The 15,046-nt window shown below is 38.9% G+C and overlaps 1 protein-coding gene across 6 annotated transcripts in view; it reads left to right on the forward strand.

The window, feature by feature from the left end:
- Nucleotides 1-15,046, forward strand: part of LOC114646550 (diacylglycerol kinase delta-like) — a 133,967-nt gene that overhangs the window by 78,785 nt on the left and 40,136 nt on the right. For all 6 annotated transcript variants that reach the window (XM_051923580.1, XM_051923577.1, XM_051923576.1 and 3 more), the window contains 6 exons: nt 2,569-2,677; nt 2,797-2,936; nt 3,214-3,298; nt 4,601-4,695; nt 6,685-6,784; nt 9,409-9,685. In XM_051923580.1, coding sequence (XP_051779540.1) covers nt 2,569-2,677; nt 2,797-2,936; nt 3,214-3,298; nt 4,601-4,695; nt 6,685-6,784; nt 9,409-9,685 — 806 coding nt within the window. The remainder of the gene's footprint in view (nt 1-2,568; nt 2,678-2,796; nt 2,937-3,213; nt 3,299-4,600; nt 4,696-6,684; nt 6,785-9,408; nt 9,686-15,046) is intronic.

Consider the following 15,046-nt stretch of genomic DNA (forward strand, 5'->3'; position numbering starts at 1 on the left):
CTCTGTTAAAGGCATTTGCCATGTCGATGTGGGCTTGTGTGCACGATGTTGATGTTCCACCAGATCCAGCTTTGTCGGTTGTGCTTGTTGCTCCCACTTTAAACCTTTCAACCCATTCATAAACTTTTTGTTGAGTCATTCTGTTTTGACTTCCATACTTAGACTACATTTTTCAGTGAATTTGAGTAGGTCTCACTCTCTGGGCCCAAAACAAAACTCTTACCAATAAGCCATTGCAAATGTGCTGTATTGTGTCAACTTCTATTCATTGCAGTTACCAGGTAATTTTCAAGATGCCTTTACTTTTTAATTTACCCTTGTAGCTCAGTGTGTGTGTGTGTGTGTGTGTGTGACTTGGGATGATTACACATTCCGCCCAGGGTAACATTCTACCTGTGCTTGGTCTTGTGAGAATGCTCTTTGGCTGTTTTGTCCCTAATCTGAAAAATATTGCGTTGAGAAAGAGATGAGCAAATTCCACATTTCTGCTACCATGCAGTCAAATAACCATATTTCGAGCTGACCTTAATCTACTGTTTACCTTCATGCACTGATAAATGATTTTCTTTCTTATGTTAGATTTGAGAAACAGACAATGTGTGGTTAAGAGAATAAAACTGTTTTGTATGACATCAAATTCAATGACATATTTTTGCATCATGCCAATATAACCATTTTTCCTTAATGTATACATTTCATATTTCAACAGAAGGCCAAAACTTCCAGTGCTTCTCCTTTTGTGTTCATAATAATTTGTCATGAACACTTCATTTTTGACTTCGAGATAACTTTTTTTTTTGTCCAGTGTCTCCTGACTAACCAGTATGAAAAAGTATACGATATGCCATTCAACTTGTCTTGATGTCTAGTTAGGCAAAACATCAAATTTTGGGGGGTTTTCCCCCTTATTTATGGCCATGTGGACCTGAAAAACATTCATTTTTAGCTTATTTTTGGACCATATATTGTGCCACTAGGTGTCTTCAGCAAAAATGATCAGAAGGACTTGAAGTTTGGAATATCACATCTGCCAACCCCAGGGGTTCACTGCCTAATGTGATACAAGAGGTCAAAGTTACTCCTTTTCACAAAACTTTGACAAATGGGGATTGCTAATATACGCTTATGAAGTGTTGTTTCAGGGGTGCCAGGGTCAGTGATTATGGACCTCTATCAGAGGGTATAAAATGATAAATTTCTGTTATAGTCGAGAACACTTAGACTTCGAACATTTATATTGAAGCACACATTTTAATATTTCAAATATTTGACACAACTGTTCTTGTTTATTATGTACTTATGAAGTAAATCATTATTTTTTTGAACACCTCAAATTAGGACAACTTATGCTAATTCATACTTTTATTTTTTATTTAGCAAACGTGGTATTGTAGTTTTATAAAAAGCTCTTGAGTATGCTTTATAAAGTATGACAAACAAACAAACTTGCAGCCACAAGGCACAAAACAGGGAATTAGTCTTCACTGTTATTACTGATTTTTAAGAGATGGCCTATACATGGGCTGCTGCGTTGATCTGAAGGATGTACTGCTAGTGTTTCATAGAGCTGAAGCCATCAGTCCTGGAGAAAGCAACGTGAATTAGACATTTGCTGTCAAAACATTACTTTGGCCTATTTTTGAAGCCTCGAAAGTTATTGTTTTGTAATTTTTATTTATTTACGTACATCTTGTGCTCTGAGTATCGTTAGCTGACATTTTCGAGCGATAATGTGTAGTGCCACTGCTATGCAGTACTCCTGCAACAGTTGCTAATGTCGCTGGCACTATTTTGTGTTTAGCGCTTCTCAGAATTTTATTAAAATGTATGACAGATGAAATTCTGTTCATAAACTGCATAAGCAAAAATAAAATGATTGTACATACTGTAGCAGAATGGCAGTGATTTGGGACTTTTCTTTTTGCAACTGGGTTTTAATGTTCTCCTTTGTTTTTGATTTTTTAAAAAAATTTAATTGAAAACTGTTACCTGGTTTGTCAATTGCCAGTCTCTCCTACTCGAGTAAATCAAAGATATGACTAATGCATTTGTTTTTTTATATCAGCTTCCCAATACCATACTCAGTACATATGACATAACTACTGCTGCTGCTACTATTGGCACCAATAGTAATCATTGAATTTCAGATATTAAAAAACCAATTTGTGTTTTGTTCCATTTTTAAATAACCTTCTCTTTACATAATTAAAGTGTACAAACCGCCTCCTGGAGTCATTTCCCTTTTTCTTTATCTCCAGATGTCACGTTCCTCCTTTAATATCTGTGCTCTTTTCATTGATCTTGAATTTCTTGCATACAGTTGCTGCTTGCTGAGTGGCTTCAGGTGTTAGAACATTACAAAATTTTCAATAACGACAGTTAGTGGTGTTGGACTGGAGCCCCTTCCAGACCAGCTGTCTGCTACCCTGAATTGGATACATGACTTAGAATTATGGATGGGTGAATGGAATGAAGACCATTGACTTTTTCCTTTTTCATAAAGTCAGCTTCTTGAAATTTCCTTCTTGTTAATTTCTTTGCTTGTCTTCTGCTTTTTCTCCCTCACAGCCTTCGCCTCTTCCAAAAGTTTGACACCTTTAGAATTCTAGTATGTGGTGGAGATGGAAGTGTGGGCTGGGTCCTGTCTGAAATCGACACCCTCATGTTACACAAACAGGTAATTTTCTAAGTCCTCAGCCTAAGGAGGTCACAGGCATTGGGCACAGAGGTTTGTCTTATTAACTCTGCCCTAATGCCATGGTTATGCATTTGACTGTATTACTCTTGTCTTTTTAGTGCCAACTGGGTGTTTTGCCTCTGGGCACAGGCAATGACTTGGCACGTGTGCTAGGCTGGGGCTCTGCATGCGATGATGATACCCAACTCCCGCAAATCCTAGAGAAACTGGAAAGAGCAAGTACCAAAATGCTGGATAGGTGAGTGTGAATAGTACATTCTTTAAGGGTGTGCCTTGTGTAAATATATGGGTTTAAAAGGGGAATGAATGGTCCGATTCTGGGATGTGGGCAGGGTAGACTTTGTAGAAGATTCAGTTAAAAGAAGGCATTTAGGCATGAGATGAGTAAGGAGTGACAAAGACTCTGCTCAAGATCTGGGAAATGTCTGTACGATATTAGCCAAAACAGACTAGACTTTGATCTTTTGGGATTTTGTGATTGTAGCCTTAAAAAGTGTTTTTTGCTTTCCTTGTAGGTGGAGCATCATGGTTTACGAGACCAAGTTTCCCCGACAGCCTTCTTCATCCACTGTTACTGAAGATTATAGCGAAGACTCTGAGGTAATGGACTAAATAATTCAGGCTAAAGGCTAACCCAAATCATTTCTCTATTTGTGTTTTCAATTTGGGCCAAAATTGTCAAGTCGCAGATGGTTCTTAAAATCCTTTATTATAAGTCAAAAGTAAGACCATACAATTCAAAAATTCCCCAGTCAGTTTATTTCATATGTGGCATTTCATGGTCATCCTGGATTCTAAAAGAAAACGGGAAATCGCCAACCAGACAAAACATAGTGAAATACAAGAGAAACGATCATTTTCAATGGTCTATACTTGCTAGATGATCAGTACACCATGTGGGCGCCTTTGGATAAATTACATTTTATTTGTGTACTCACACATTACTGTGATACTTTACTGACATTGTCAGAAGACCATTATGTTGTGTTCTTGGTGTCAAATAACCATTAGGGGTTTTGTGTGCTGCCGAGTGATCATTATATTCTGTAAGCACATGTCAAATGTAAAGTATGTTTCATATACAGTTGTGCATTTTAATACATTCTTGTTTATTATGGTGTTGGAGAGTTGAAACGTGTTGAATATGCAAGTTAAGAATTTAATTTTACTCTTTACATACAACAATACTGCTACAGCTACTACTATCAAAATATTTAGTTTGCTGTTTATTTTTGTGAGGAAAATTAGATCTTACCTTAAATTGCTTTTTGTGGTGGCCAACTAACAAATCAACACTGCATTCGCCCAAAAATCTGACCAGAAATTCATTCGAACTCCAATTACACCTGAACACAGCATTACCCGCAAACGTGGCTGTTGTATTTCCATTTTGCGTCATCATTTAGTGTATTACAGAGGTGATGCTTATTCTCTTATTAGTTTATGGTTTTTGTCATTTGTATTATTGTAATATTGATTCTTCTGTTTAATGTGGAAATTTAACTCTGTAAACTGATCTACTGAAAAGGTCACTATTTAAATAATACTTTGGTCTGATCTGAGAAGTGGTTTGGTTGTTGTCAGCTCCTGTCTTAACTTTATTTGAAAGTTACAAGTGATGCTTTTGCACCTCTCCAGTGAGTCCGCCTTTTGGCTCCAGTAGGGAGAATACTTGATATTATTGGTACAATGAAAGGGCCCTGATTTCCTATAAAATGTTTTTTTATGGGTGTATTTTCTCTTTTATACAGTGTTGATCAGTGAAAGACAGAATAGCCCATAACCTGGGCTTTGTAAAAGCAAACTATTTTGAAACAAGATATATTTTCTTTAGAGATTGTATGCTTTATTTAGAGCAAACTTAGTGCTGTAGAATTTCCTTCCTGTGCTCCTCCTTTGTAGGTCCAGCAGATATTAGTTTATGAAGATTCAGTTGCTGCTCACTTGTCAAAAATCTTGACATCCGACCAGCACTCAGTGGTGATCTCCTCAGCAAAGTAAGTCCAAAGTTTCAATTACGACAATGAATTTTGCATGGTGTGCTTTTAAATTTTAATTATTGAACAGTACCCCCATAATTGTGAACTGGATTGAGCAGGTCTGAAGACGGATGGATGAATGAATATTGAAAATTCAACAATTTTAATTATTACCTATACTTTATCACACTGTTGAACAGGATGTTTGAATGAGTTTAGAAGTAAAAGCGAGCTGTAAACCCCTTAAGGACACTTGGCTTTAACTATCCCTTTTAAGCCTGTTTAGCTCAATGTGAAAAGAAGAAATCGTTCATATTCACAAAAAAAATCATTTAATCTTCTGTCCATTCTCCAGTCCACTCCTGCCATAGCAGTTACATTTAAAAACTTTAAAACTGCCCACCTCAGCCACATTGACGTAACAGATATCTCAAGTGTTTGTGTCGATGTATGTGGCAACTGCATTTTTCCTATTTTCCAGACTGGATCCTTTTAATGTCTAATATACACTCACTGAGCAAATTATTATGAGCACATGCTTATCCATGCCATTATGTAATCAGCCAATCATATGGCAGCAGTGCAGTGCACAACATCATACAGATATGGGTGAGGAGCTTCAGGTAATGTTCATATCAAACACCAGAATGGGGAAAAATGTTATCTCAGTGATTTCACCCATGGCATGACTTTTCTGTATTTCTGTAACTGCTGATCTCCTGGGATTTTCACACATGACAGTCTAGAGTTTATTCAGAATGCCACGAAAAAAAAACATCCAGTAAGTGGAAGTTCTGCGGCCATAAATGCCTTAATTAGAGTGGTCAGAGGAAAATGCCCTGACTTGTTCAGGCTGACTAAAAGGCTACAGTAACTCAGATGACCATTGAGTTCATCTGTGGTGAACATAAATGCATCTCAGAATGCACAACACATTGAATGTCAAAGTAGAATACCACTTTGAATTCCACTCCCATCAGTCAAAAACACAAAAATAAAACTGCAAAGAGCACAGGCTCAAAAAATCTGGACTGTTGAAGACTGGAAAAATGTAGCCAAGTCTGATGAATCTTGAATTCTGCTGATACACACAGATGGGAGGAACAGAATTTGGCACCAACAGCATTAATCCATGCACCCAACAGTCCAGGCTGGTGGTGGTGGTGTAATCGTGTAGAGAATGTTTTCTTGGCACACTTTGGGCTCATTAATACCAACCAATCATTGCTTGAATCCCACAGCCTGTTTGAATATTATTGCTGAACATGTGAATCCCTTCATGGTCACAATTTACCCATCTTCTAATGATTATTTTTAGTATGATAATGCACCATGTCACAATGCAAAAACTGTATCAAAATGGTTTTATGAACATGACAATAAGTTCAATGATGTTCTTTGGCCTTCCCAGGCATCGGATCTGAATCCAATAGAACATCTTTGGGATGTACTGGAATGGGAGATACACCACATGTGCTGACAAATCTGCAAGAATTGTGCAATGCAATTATGTCAGCATAGTCCGGGTTTTCAAAGTGATGTTTCCAACATCTTGTGGAACCCAAGCCAAGAAGAACTGAGGTGTTTTGAGAGCAAAAGGAGGCCCTAGCTAGTATTAGTATAGTGTTTTTAAGAATTTGCTCCATGAGTGTACACACAATTTTTACAATAGATTTCAAATTCTAGTTTTTATTCAATAAACTGAAAATGCATACTGGCAGCAGACACTACAAATACCTTAATACAGTCTCCCTTCTGGTAGTCTCAATGTGACTTTTAAATTATACAATGCCAAATTGTTTTACAAAAGCACAAATGGAGTTGATACTAAAATGCATCTGGAAAAAGTGTTTTTATTATTTTTTTTTTTTTTTGGTATGAAAACTGGTGTGTGTCGTCTCCCACACAGACTGAATGCAACCTTTTCCTCTCTGAAATGATGTTCTGTGGATTGCAATTATTTTTTTTCCATTAATACCATACTGACCTGTGCACTTCACCTGCCAGGGTGCTCTGTGAAACGGTAAAGGATTTTGTGGCGAGAGTGGGGAAGGCTTACGAGAAAACACCAGAGAGTTCTGAAGAGTCAGAGGCCATGGCCAAGAAGGTAAGATCAAAGTAGGAGTTTTTTATTGAAAAGTTCTCCATGAGCAAAGCTTCTGCCTTACAGATGTTGTGTTCTGCAGTCACAAACATGGCAAAATAGGATTCAGGTCTCCAAACAGAACCATTAAGTAGGCCAGGACCTTCACTGGCCAGTCCAGAAGAGACTTAAACCCAGGCCAGCTTGCCACATTGAACCACCTACAGGCTTCAGTCTAGCAAAATCCAGAGTGGAACAAACTGGCTTGACAGTTTCAAATATAAATGTCACAAAATGTATTCAAATGTCCTAATAGTTAGAGGATAACTACAAATCCCTGGACTGTAGACAGAAGGGCAGTGAAAAAAACTTCATAATTGACCAATGTTTATTAACAATTTAATAACAAAGCAAAACATTTTGTTTAATTTAACAAAAAATATAACTAAAGTGGTTGTTGGGATACGCTGCAGCTTACCCCATGACCCTGCTCAGGATAAATGAGTTTGAAAATGGATGTATGGATAGGTGAGCAAATAAGAGTAGCCTAGAAGGCAATCCAGTGAAAACAAGTCCCAATACACCATCCACAAGGAAAATCAAATAACAGAAGTGAAAATGTCTGTAAAACAGAAATAAGAACTGAAACAACATTTGCATAAAGACTCCTCTAGCAATCACAATGAATTACTAGCTTGATCTAGCTCTGACATCCAAGTAAAGGCAGAGGACTCAGCAGTGGAGACGTGTAAGGGTAGCCTCACCTGCTGGGAATCCACTCACGAAACACATGGAATAGGGGCATATTTTATATGTCAAGTCAAGTCAAGTCAAGTTGGGGAGCATGCACTGGTACAGCGCGTTGCCGTACCCACCACATGACGAAACAGCTCAGGATCCAGGTTGGCCACCCCCCAGGCAGACCTACCCTCCGGAAATGACCATTTATCTGCCGCAGCCAAGTGTTACGTGGGCGTACCCTTGGCCTGTTCCAGCCACTCGGGCCCCCAACAATGAGGATTTTACAAGCTGGATCACCCTCGGGGAAACGCGCCACATGGCCATAGTGCCGTAACTGATGCTACCCCACAATGCAGGGAATGTGCCTCATTCAGGACTCCATGAGCAACCGCTCATTCGACACAAAGTCAAACCAGCGGTACCCAAGGATTCTCTAAAGAGACACAGTACCAAAGGAGTCCAGTCTTTGTCTCGGGTCAGTGGATAGCATCCATGTCTCGCAACCATATTGCAAAAACATTAACACAGGAAGCACCAGAACTCTAAAGACTTGGACCTTCGTCCTTTTGCATTGATATCGGGAGCGCCACACTCTCATTTCCAGCGACCTCAAGACCCTCCCCCCCATGCTCTCATAATCCGTCTACTGACTTCATAGGAAGAGTCACCAGAGACATGAATGTCACTGCCAAGGTAAGTAAACCTCCCAACAAGGTCAACACTCTCTCCGCAGAGAGACACACTGCTAATGGCTGTGCCTAAGAGGTCATTAAAGGCCTGGATCTTGGTTTTTATCCAGGACACTCGCAAACCCAAACATTCAGACTCCTCACTCAGTCTCAAGAGCCCCGATCAGAGTCTCTGTTGACTCTTGAGATATTTATATGGAGAGTGCATAATTACAAAAATAACAGAAAATGCATAAAAATCTGAAAAAATAGTTCAATAATAACGATGACACAAACTCAAGTTGATACACAACAGCAGAGTCATAAATTTAATGTTTGTGCATGTGTAGGCTTCTTGAGGACAATAAAATTGGGCACTGTGGGCTGCTGGCTCTATGTACTCATTTTAGGATCAACAGCAGACCTACTCTTGGTCAGACATGCAAGTAATTTCACTGTACCTTCTACATGTGGCATTACTACTACAACAACTAATACATTTTGATAGATTAGTGATGGCATCTGCACACTCTGAACTTTTTGTTTTAGTTTGATTAGCTTTGGATGTTATTTTTTTATATATTTTGATCTATTTCAGTCAAGGGGTAGTTGGAATTCAGTATGCCTGTGGACTTAGACACAAGGTAGAAAGCTATCCCATAAATTGGTATGTGTATGCACATTCTCAAATCCATTTAGATTTTAAGTTTAGCCTTTTGAATTTAAACATGGAACCTTTAGTATAGTACATGGAGAACAGGCAGCAACTATTGCAGGCAGCAACTATTGCTCCATCTCATTTAGCTTTTCTTTTTGATATCAGCAGTTTAATGAAGGGAAGCGAGTTTGATCTAGTAAAAGAATGACCAAATTTGCATAATTTAGGAATATAGTGTCAAATTGGGAAGCACAATATAGCAAAGAGTGCCAATGGAATCAAATGCGACTCATTGTTGTAGCACTTTAGAAGTTCAAAAATATAAATTGTAAATTTTTAGGACTGCATATATTAATATTAGGAAGAAATATTTTAGATGGTGTCACTAAGGATTTTAAGGGTGAATGTTTTTAGAATGACTTTAAATGATCATGTAGCAGAAAACCTGTTCTGATATGGTAGTTTGTACCCCACGTACTTTCTGGTATCTTGCATTATTTTAAAACCTTTCAAGAGTTCTCTCAAGACTGATGATTCAGCTTCTTTTCTAAACTAGCCTTCTGCCATTCCTAACCCTACAGTGCAATGTCCTCAAGGAGAAGCTGGACTCCCTTCTCAAGACACTCAATGAGGAGTCTCAAGCCTCCACTTGCCTTCCCAGCCATCCACCCACCATTGCAGAGGAACAAGAGGATGGAGAGGGGATGCATTCACCTACCAGAGACCACCCCACTCCTCCCCAGATTCCGTGCCCTTCTAGAAGTCCCCAAGCCATCTTTAAACCACGGGAGCAGCTCATGTTAAGAGCCAACAGCCTGAAGAAGGCCATCAGGCAGATCATTGAACACACGGAAAAGGGTAGGTGGATTCACTGGGAATAAAGAATTGTGTATCCATCGTATTTGACAAAATTTATGTAGCCATTGTCCTTAAAAAAAAAAAAAAAAAAAAAAAAATGGGGTACATCCACAACTCTCTCTTAGCACCCTCCTGAAACTAATATCTATGTTACAGAAAAACAAGAACAAAGGAATTTGGTAAAACTTTGGACTTTGGTGTATAGCAAAAGGAACCTTTGAATTCTGATTTATAAATGAGCTCATATAGTGCAAAGGTTTGTAAGATGTGGAAATGTGATATGTATGGATAGAGAAATGGAAACGGGACATATATTTATCTGGTAGTGAAATGTTGAAATCCCAAGTTATTCGAGTACTCTGTGGGTTTTAGTTTCAAGAAGCATTTGTGACCTTTAGTCTGGACATTAGAACTGCACACTAACCATGGATCACAAATGAATGTTAACTAATCAACATTCAAACTGTACCAAACCACCAGCCGAAAATAAATTATAGCTCATTACATGATCTGAATCAACCTGTTTGGATCTGTGACCCATCACAAACCAGATTTATTAACAAGTATGGTTTGTAAATTTGTTCTTCATTGTAAATTACAGAAGCCTATTTAAACGTTTATGGCAGCAAACATTGCTTTGTTTGCTATTATTTCAACTCTGAGAAGAATTATGAAAACCTAGTGCGTTTGTAATGAAATAGACATGTCTAACTGAGTTCTGTAGCTAGTTTACCTGTCCCTGGTCAATTAAGTAGAACCTTGGATGTATATGAACTATTCATTTAATATGCATTATTATAAACAATTATTTTGAATATGTAATTTTATATGAGGTGATTGACTTGAAAAATACTTTGAATAGACTAAGTTATTTTTTTCAGTCGTGGTATGCATTAAATTTGTGTTCTTAATTGAGACATTTATTTTCATTTGAAAAGGTACCATGTTTCTTACTGTTTTATATGTGGCTTACCTTGTTCAGTTGGTAGTGATTTTTAATCTCATGTCTTCCTGGAGAACGAACATAAGAACATTTCCAATAGAATGTGAGCCAATGGTGACCAGCACTAGACAACAGTAAACGTATCAAAAATGTCCACTAAAAAAATCACGTTACTCATGTTGCATAATCAACACGTCCAGTCATCCAGTGGTATGCTCACAATGTACAAACTGTAGGCAGAGGTCTTAAGTATGCTACTGTGATCTGTGAGGGCCTCTAATGAGCTTATTCCCAGGGAGCGTGCGCCCCCTGCTGGCTACCCAAACACATAGTTTTTGCTAAAATATGGTTAAATAAATAGCTCGGCAAAATGAAAGTAGTCCACAAAAGGGAAGCCTCTTCATACAGCATCGCACTTTTGAACTGAATACCTGTCTCTTGATAAATGCAGGATTCTCTGCCTTATTCAAGTAATTGTCTTTGGGGGAGGGGGGGAGTGAGTGACATAAACTCATAGATTAATGTCCTGTTGGGATGTTCACATCTCACATAAGCACTAGAAGCCGTAACTTCAAGCATGGTCAGGACAACTGTGGTGAGGGGCTACTGGTGCCAAGACCTCCATCCATTCATGTTTGCCCCTCAACATAGATTATTAAAAATGTGCTTATATACATATTTTTAATTTATGTGTTTCACATAACAAACATTTTACATAGCAAGAAATAAACTGAATAAAAATTACTATTTGACAAAAAATGTAAAATGCGAGTTTTCCTGGACTGTACTAGACACAACAATTTTGATCACCAACTGCTCAAGAAATTCACCTCCCAGGCTCAAATAATGGTGAGTTCAGTGGTTTGACATTTGCCTTTGTATACTGTATTGTGTGAGCTTTAATCTACCAACAGCACACATCAGCCTTGATGCAGTTTTACTTTTATCTACAGAGAAATGTTTTTGTAGCTAAATAGTGCATAATTGGTGCTGAGAGTACATTAACAACATCATTAAAATGGCCTTCTTATTTAAACTGCAGAAGACTCGCTCTTTAATATTTTTGCCTACATATATTTATTTATTGATTGATTGATTGATCATCCCTTCATTGCTGTGTATTGGGTTTCCTGTGCTTATGGGGCCTGCCCTTGACAGATACAGCCTCTGCTTGGCTTTGGGCTTGTGAGGCAACAGTGTTAACCTGCAGCTTTGCATCATGCAGGATGAAGCTCTCTTTACTCCAGTCTCTTGTGTTTGCACTCTCAGGCATATTTGTTTTGAATCAAAAATACTGTGGGTTTGCTTCCTGTTGTAATCCTACATCACTTGCCCACTAACTTTTTCTGCTGCACACCCTGACTTCAGAACATCACCATCACCACAATAATTTTGATTGTTTTTTTCATAACGATGCCTTTGAAATGAATGCAGCTTATTTTCACAGATCAAAGCCTTTGCCACATCAAAGTGAACGTATTTGGTACTGTCACAGATTGAGTATTTGTCCACCTCTTGAACCCTCAGGTACCATATTTGGTACTGTCACAGATTGAGTATTTGTCCACCTCTTGAACCCTCAGGTACCATATTTGGTACTGTCACAGATTGAGTATTTGTCCACCTCTTGAACCCTCAGGTACCACTCCAAACATGAAGTAAAAGAATAACAACTATTTATTCTGTTATTGTACCATGCACAAAGCACCCTTTCCACCACACTACTCATATAACAATTCTCTCACAATAAACAATACAATCCTCCACTCCCAGACACTTCGCCCTCCTACCTCCCAGCTCAGCTCAGTGTCTGGGCTTTCCCACAGTCCTTTTCTACACCCTGACCCGGAGGTGCCTCTGTTCCAATACCCACAAGTCCGTATTCCTTCCGGGTCAGGGTAAACAGTTCTTTTCTTCACCCCGGGAGTACGACGTTTCTTCCGGTCACGTGACTGTGACGCACTCCCGGGTTATAGGGCACCCAAGAGCCCACTAGCCCCCTTACAGCGACTCCCGGTGGTCCCCAAGGTATCCAGCAGGGCTGTGTATATAAACTACAAAGTCCATGAGGCCCTGCTGGAACACCATCCAGCACCATCATGCTGTCCGGAGGGCTCCTCCTAGCGGCCTGGGGGTGGCGACCGGAGTCTGTAGCCGGTCGTCCATCACATTACATTTATAAGCCTTTTATTATGTTTGTATCAAGGTCCTGGAAACTCCATTATAAACTGCTAGAACAGAGGTTTTTTTTTTTTTTAATTTATAATAAATGCTTTACTTAAGAACACAGTTTCACTGGCCAAATTAATATATACTATGATTTTGTAAAAATTCTTTCTCAGTGATCAAATAGCATCTAATACCATGCCCTTTGAACCTCTTGCTTCTTCAGTACTCATGTGTGTCATCCCAGCATTATTTGCTGTCACTTTTGCTTCAGCTCTAACTGACTGGCATTGACTTTCTTTCTTGACCTGTAGAGAGAAGCCAAGCAAAATGACACCTTTTATTGGCTAACTAAAAAGATTACAATATGCAGGCTTTCGAGGCAACTCAGGCCCCTTCTTCAGGCAAGATGTAATGCCAATGTTTTTTTTTTTTTTGGGTGGGCCTTCTTTGCATCCCCGTTTTTGTTAAGAACTTTCCAGATATGTTGAGCATTTGCCAAAGGTAAGCAATTTGCTCAAAATATCCAAACTCAATCATTCCCCCCTTTGCAATGCCTTTGTGTGTTTATTACCTTATTTTTTCTTCTTCATTTCAGTAACCAATTTTGCCTTCATGGCATCACTGTTTTGGTAATAATTCTGAGAGTGCTGCAGGCTTTTCTATTAGAGAAATAGGGCAAAGGCCGTTGTTTTCCCTCTCTGTTCAGTGTGGTCAGACGAGGTATGACACCAGTACAAAGTATAAATGTTGGGGTGCAATAACACCAAAATAAACCGAGGTTGACAGAGTTAAAACAGAACAAAGAAGTGTAGCCTGCACTGCCTTCTCTGTAACTTTAAGTAAGCTTGGATGTGCAGTCTGGCTTTGGTCAAGAGCTTCCTGTCCTGCAGCTGGCCCAAGTCCAAAATGAGACCCAAGCATCTGAGAGTATCCTGTCTGCAGTCATCCACAGCCGGTATTTCAAGGTCCTATTTTGTCCTTTAAGGAAAGGCTTTCTTACTGCCACTCGTCCTGTCAAACCTGTAGCACAAAGTCTCCTCTTCACAGTAGAAACTGAGACTTTCTTTTTTCGACTACTGTTAAGCTGTGCTTGAATCTGTTGTGCTTGCACCTGCCTGTCACGCAAACTAGTGACCCTCTGAAGCTTGTCGTCTGATTGCAATGTGACTTTCCACTTCCACTTTCCAATTGTCCTTGGATTACGTAGGCCACCATACTCACTGACACTTTGATTGTTTTGAAAATTCTCTAAATGAAAGGCCTACACTTCTAAGGGTAAGAATGCTCTGTCTCATTTCATTTATTAATTCCTGTTTTCTTGCCATTAGCACTGGAATATTATCCAAGTAGTACTTCAGAGGGTGTAGTAACACAGTCTGTTAAAACTCTGCTTCAAGACAAACACAGATTGTTTTTAAGTAATCCACAGATGTTGGGACACCTGTGCAAACTGTTTGCTTCAACTTGCATGGCTTAATTTACTTTAACTAATGGAGCACATCTGTAGGTTGTAACCTAATAGTTGCTCCCTGAAGAAGGCCCATTTGTAGTATGTATCATGGTGGTGCAGTGGTTAGCACTGTTGCCTCACTGCTCAGATCACATGCTTTGCCACAATAAACAATCCAGAATTGTTGGCAGAGTTTCCCCTAACACTCAGGAACACTTAAAAGACCATTTCTCTATAATAATCCACTCAAAAGTTCCCCACTGACTTCAATGCATTTTGCAGAGTTCGGTGAAATTGGCGAATATTTCCATGATTTCAGCAGGGTTTGCTTATCACTACCTTGGGGGTATCTTGGTGGTGGGGAGAGGGGAGTTCCTTTTTACTACAGTGAGGAGAGTGTTCCGGGATTTTAAACCCCGAAATAAATCCAAATTAATCTCACATTAAGATGCACCATCTGTAGAAGTTAGGTAGTTCTGCCTTAAAATTATTTACCCAGGAAGTACTGGGTGCAGCTGCTAGTATTGACATAAAAGATGAAACATAAGGTGGACACACATTATAACTCAGAAAGAGATTTTTGGAATGTTCTTGATTTTACAGACTTTTTCATTTTGTGTTTTACTATTTAGAATTTTAGTAAGATGTCGTAAAGAATTCACCCTTGTATTACACAACTGTGGATATGAGAGAGCTAAACTGTGAGGCTGCAATTGTTTCCGTTTTTCCTGAAAAGCTTTTGCTGTGTGGTGTTGCATTTACTACTTTCTGTTTGATTAGAGAACATTGCTTGTGGTCG

Source organism: Erpetoichthys calabaricus, chromosome 2, assembly GCF_900747795.2.
Source record: "Erpetoichthys calabaricus chromosome 2, fErpCal1.3, whole genome shotgun sequence".
In the NCBI taxonomy this organism is placed as follows: domain Eukaryota; kingdom Metazoa; phylum Chordata; class Cladistia; order Polypteriformes; family Polypteridae; genus Erpetoichthys; species Erpetoichthys calabaricus.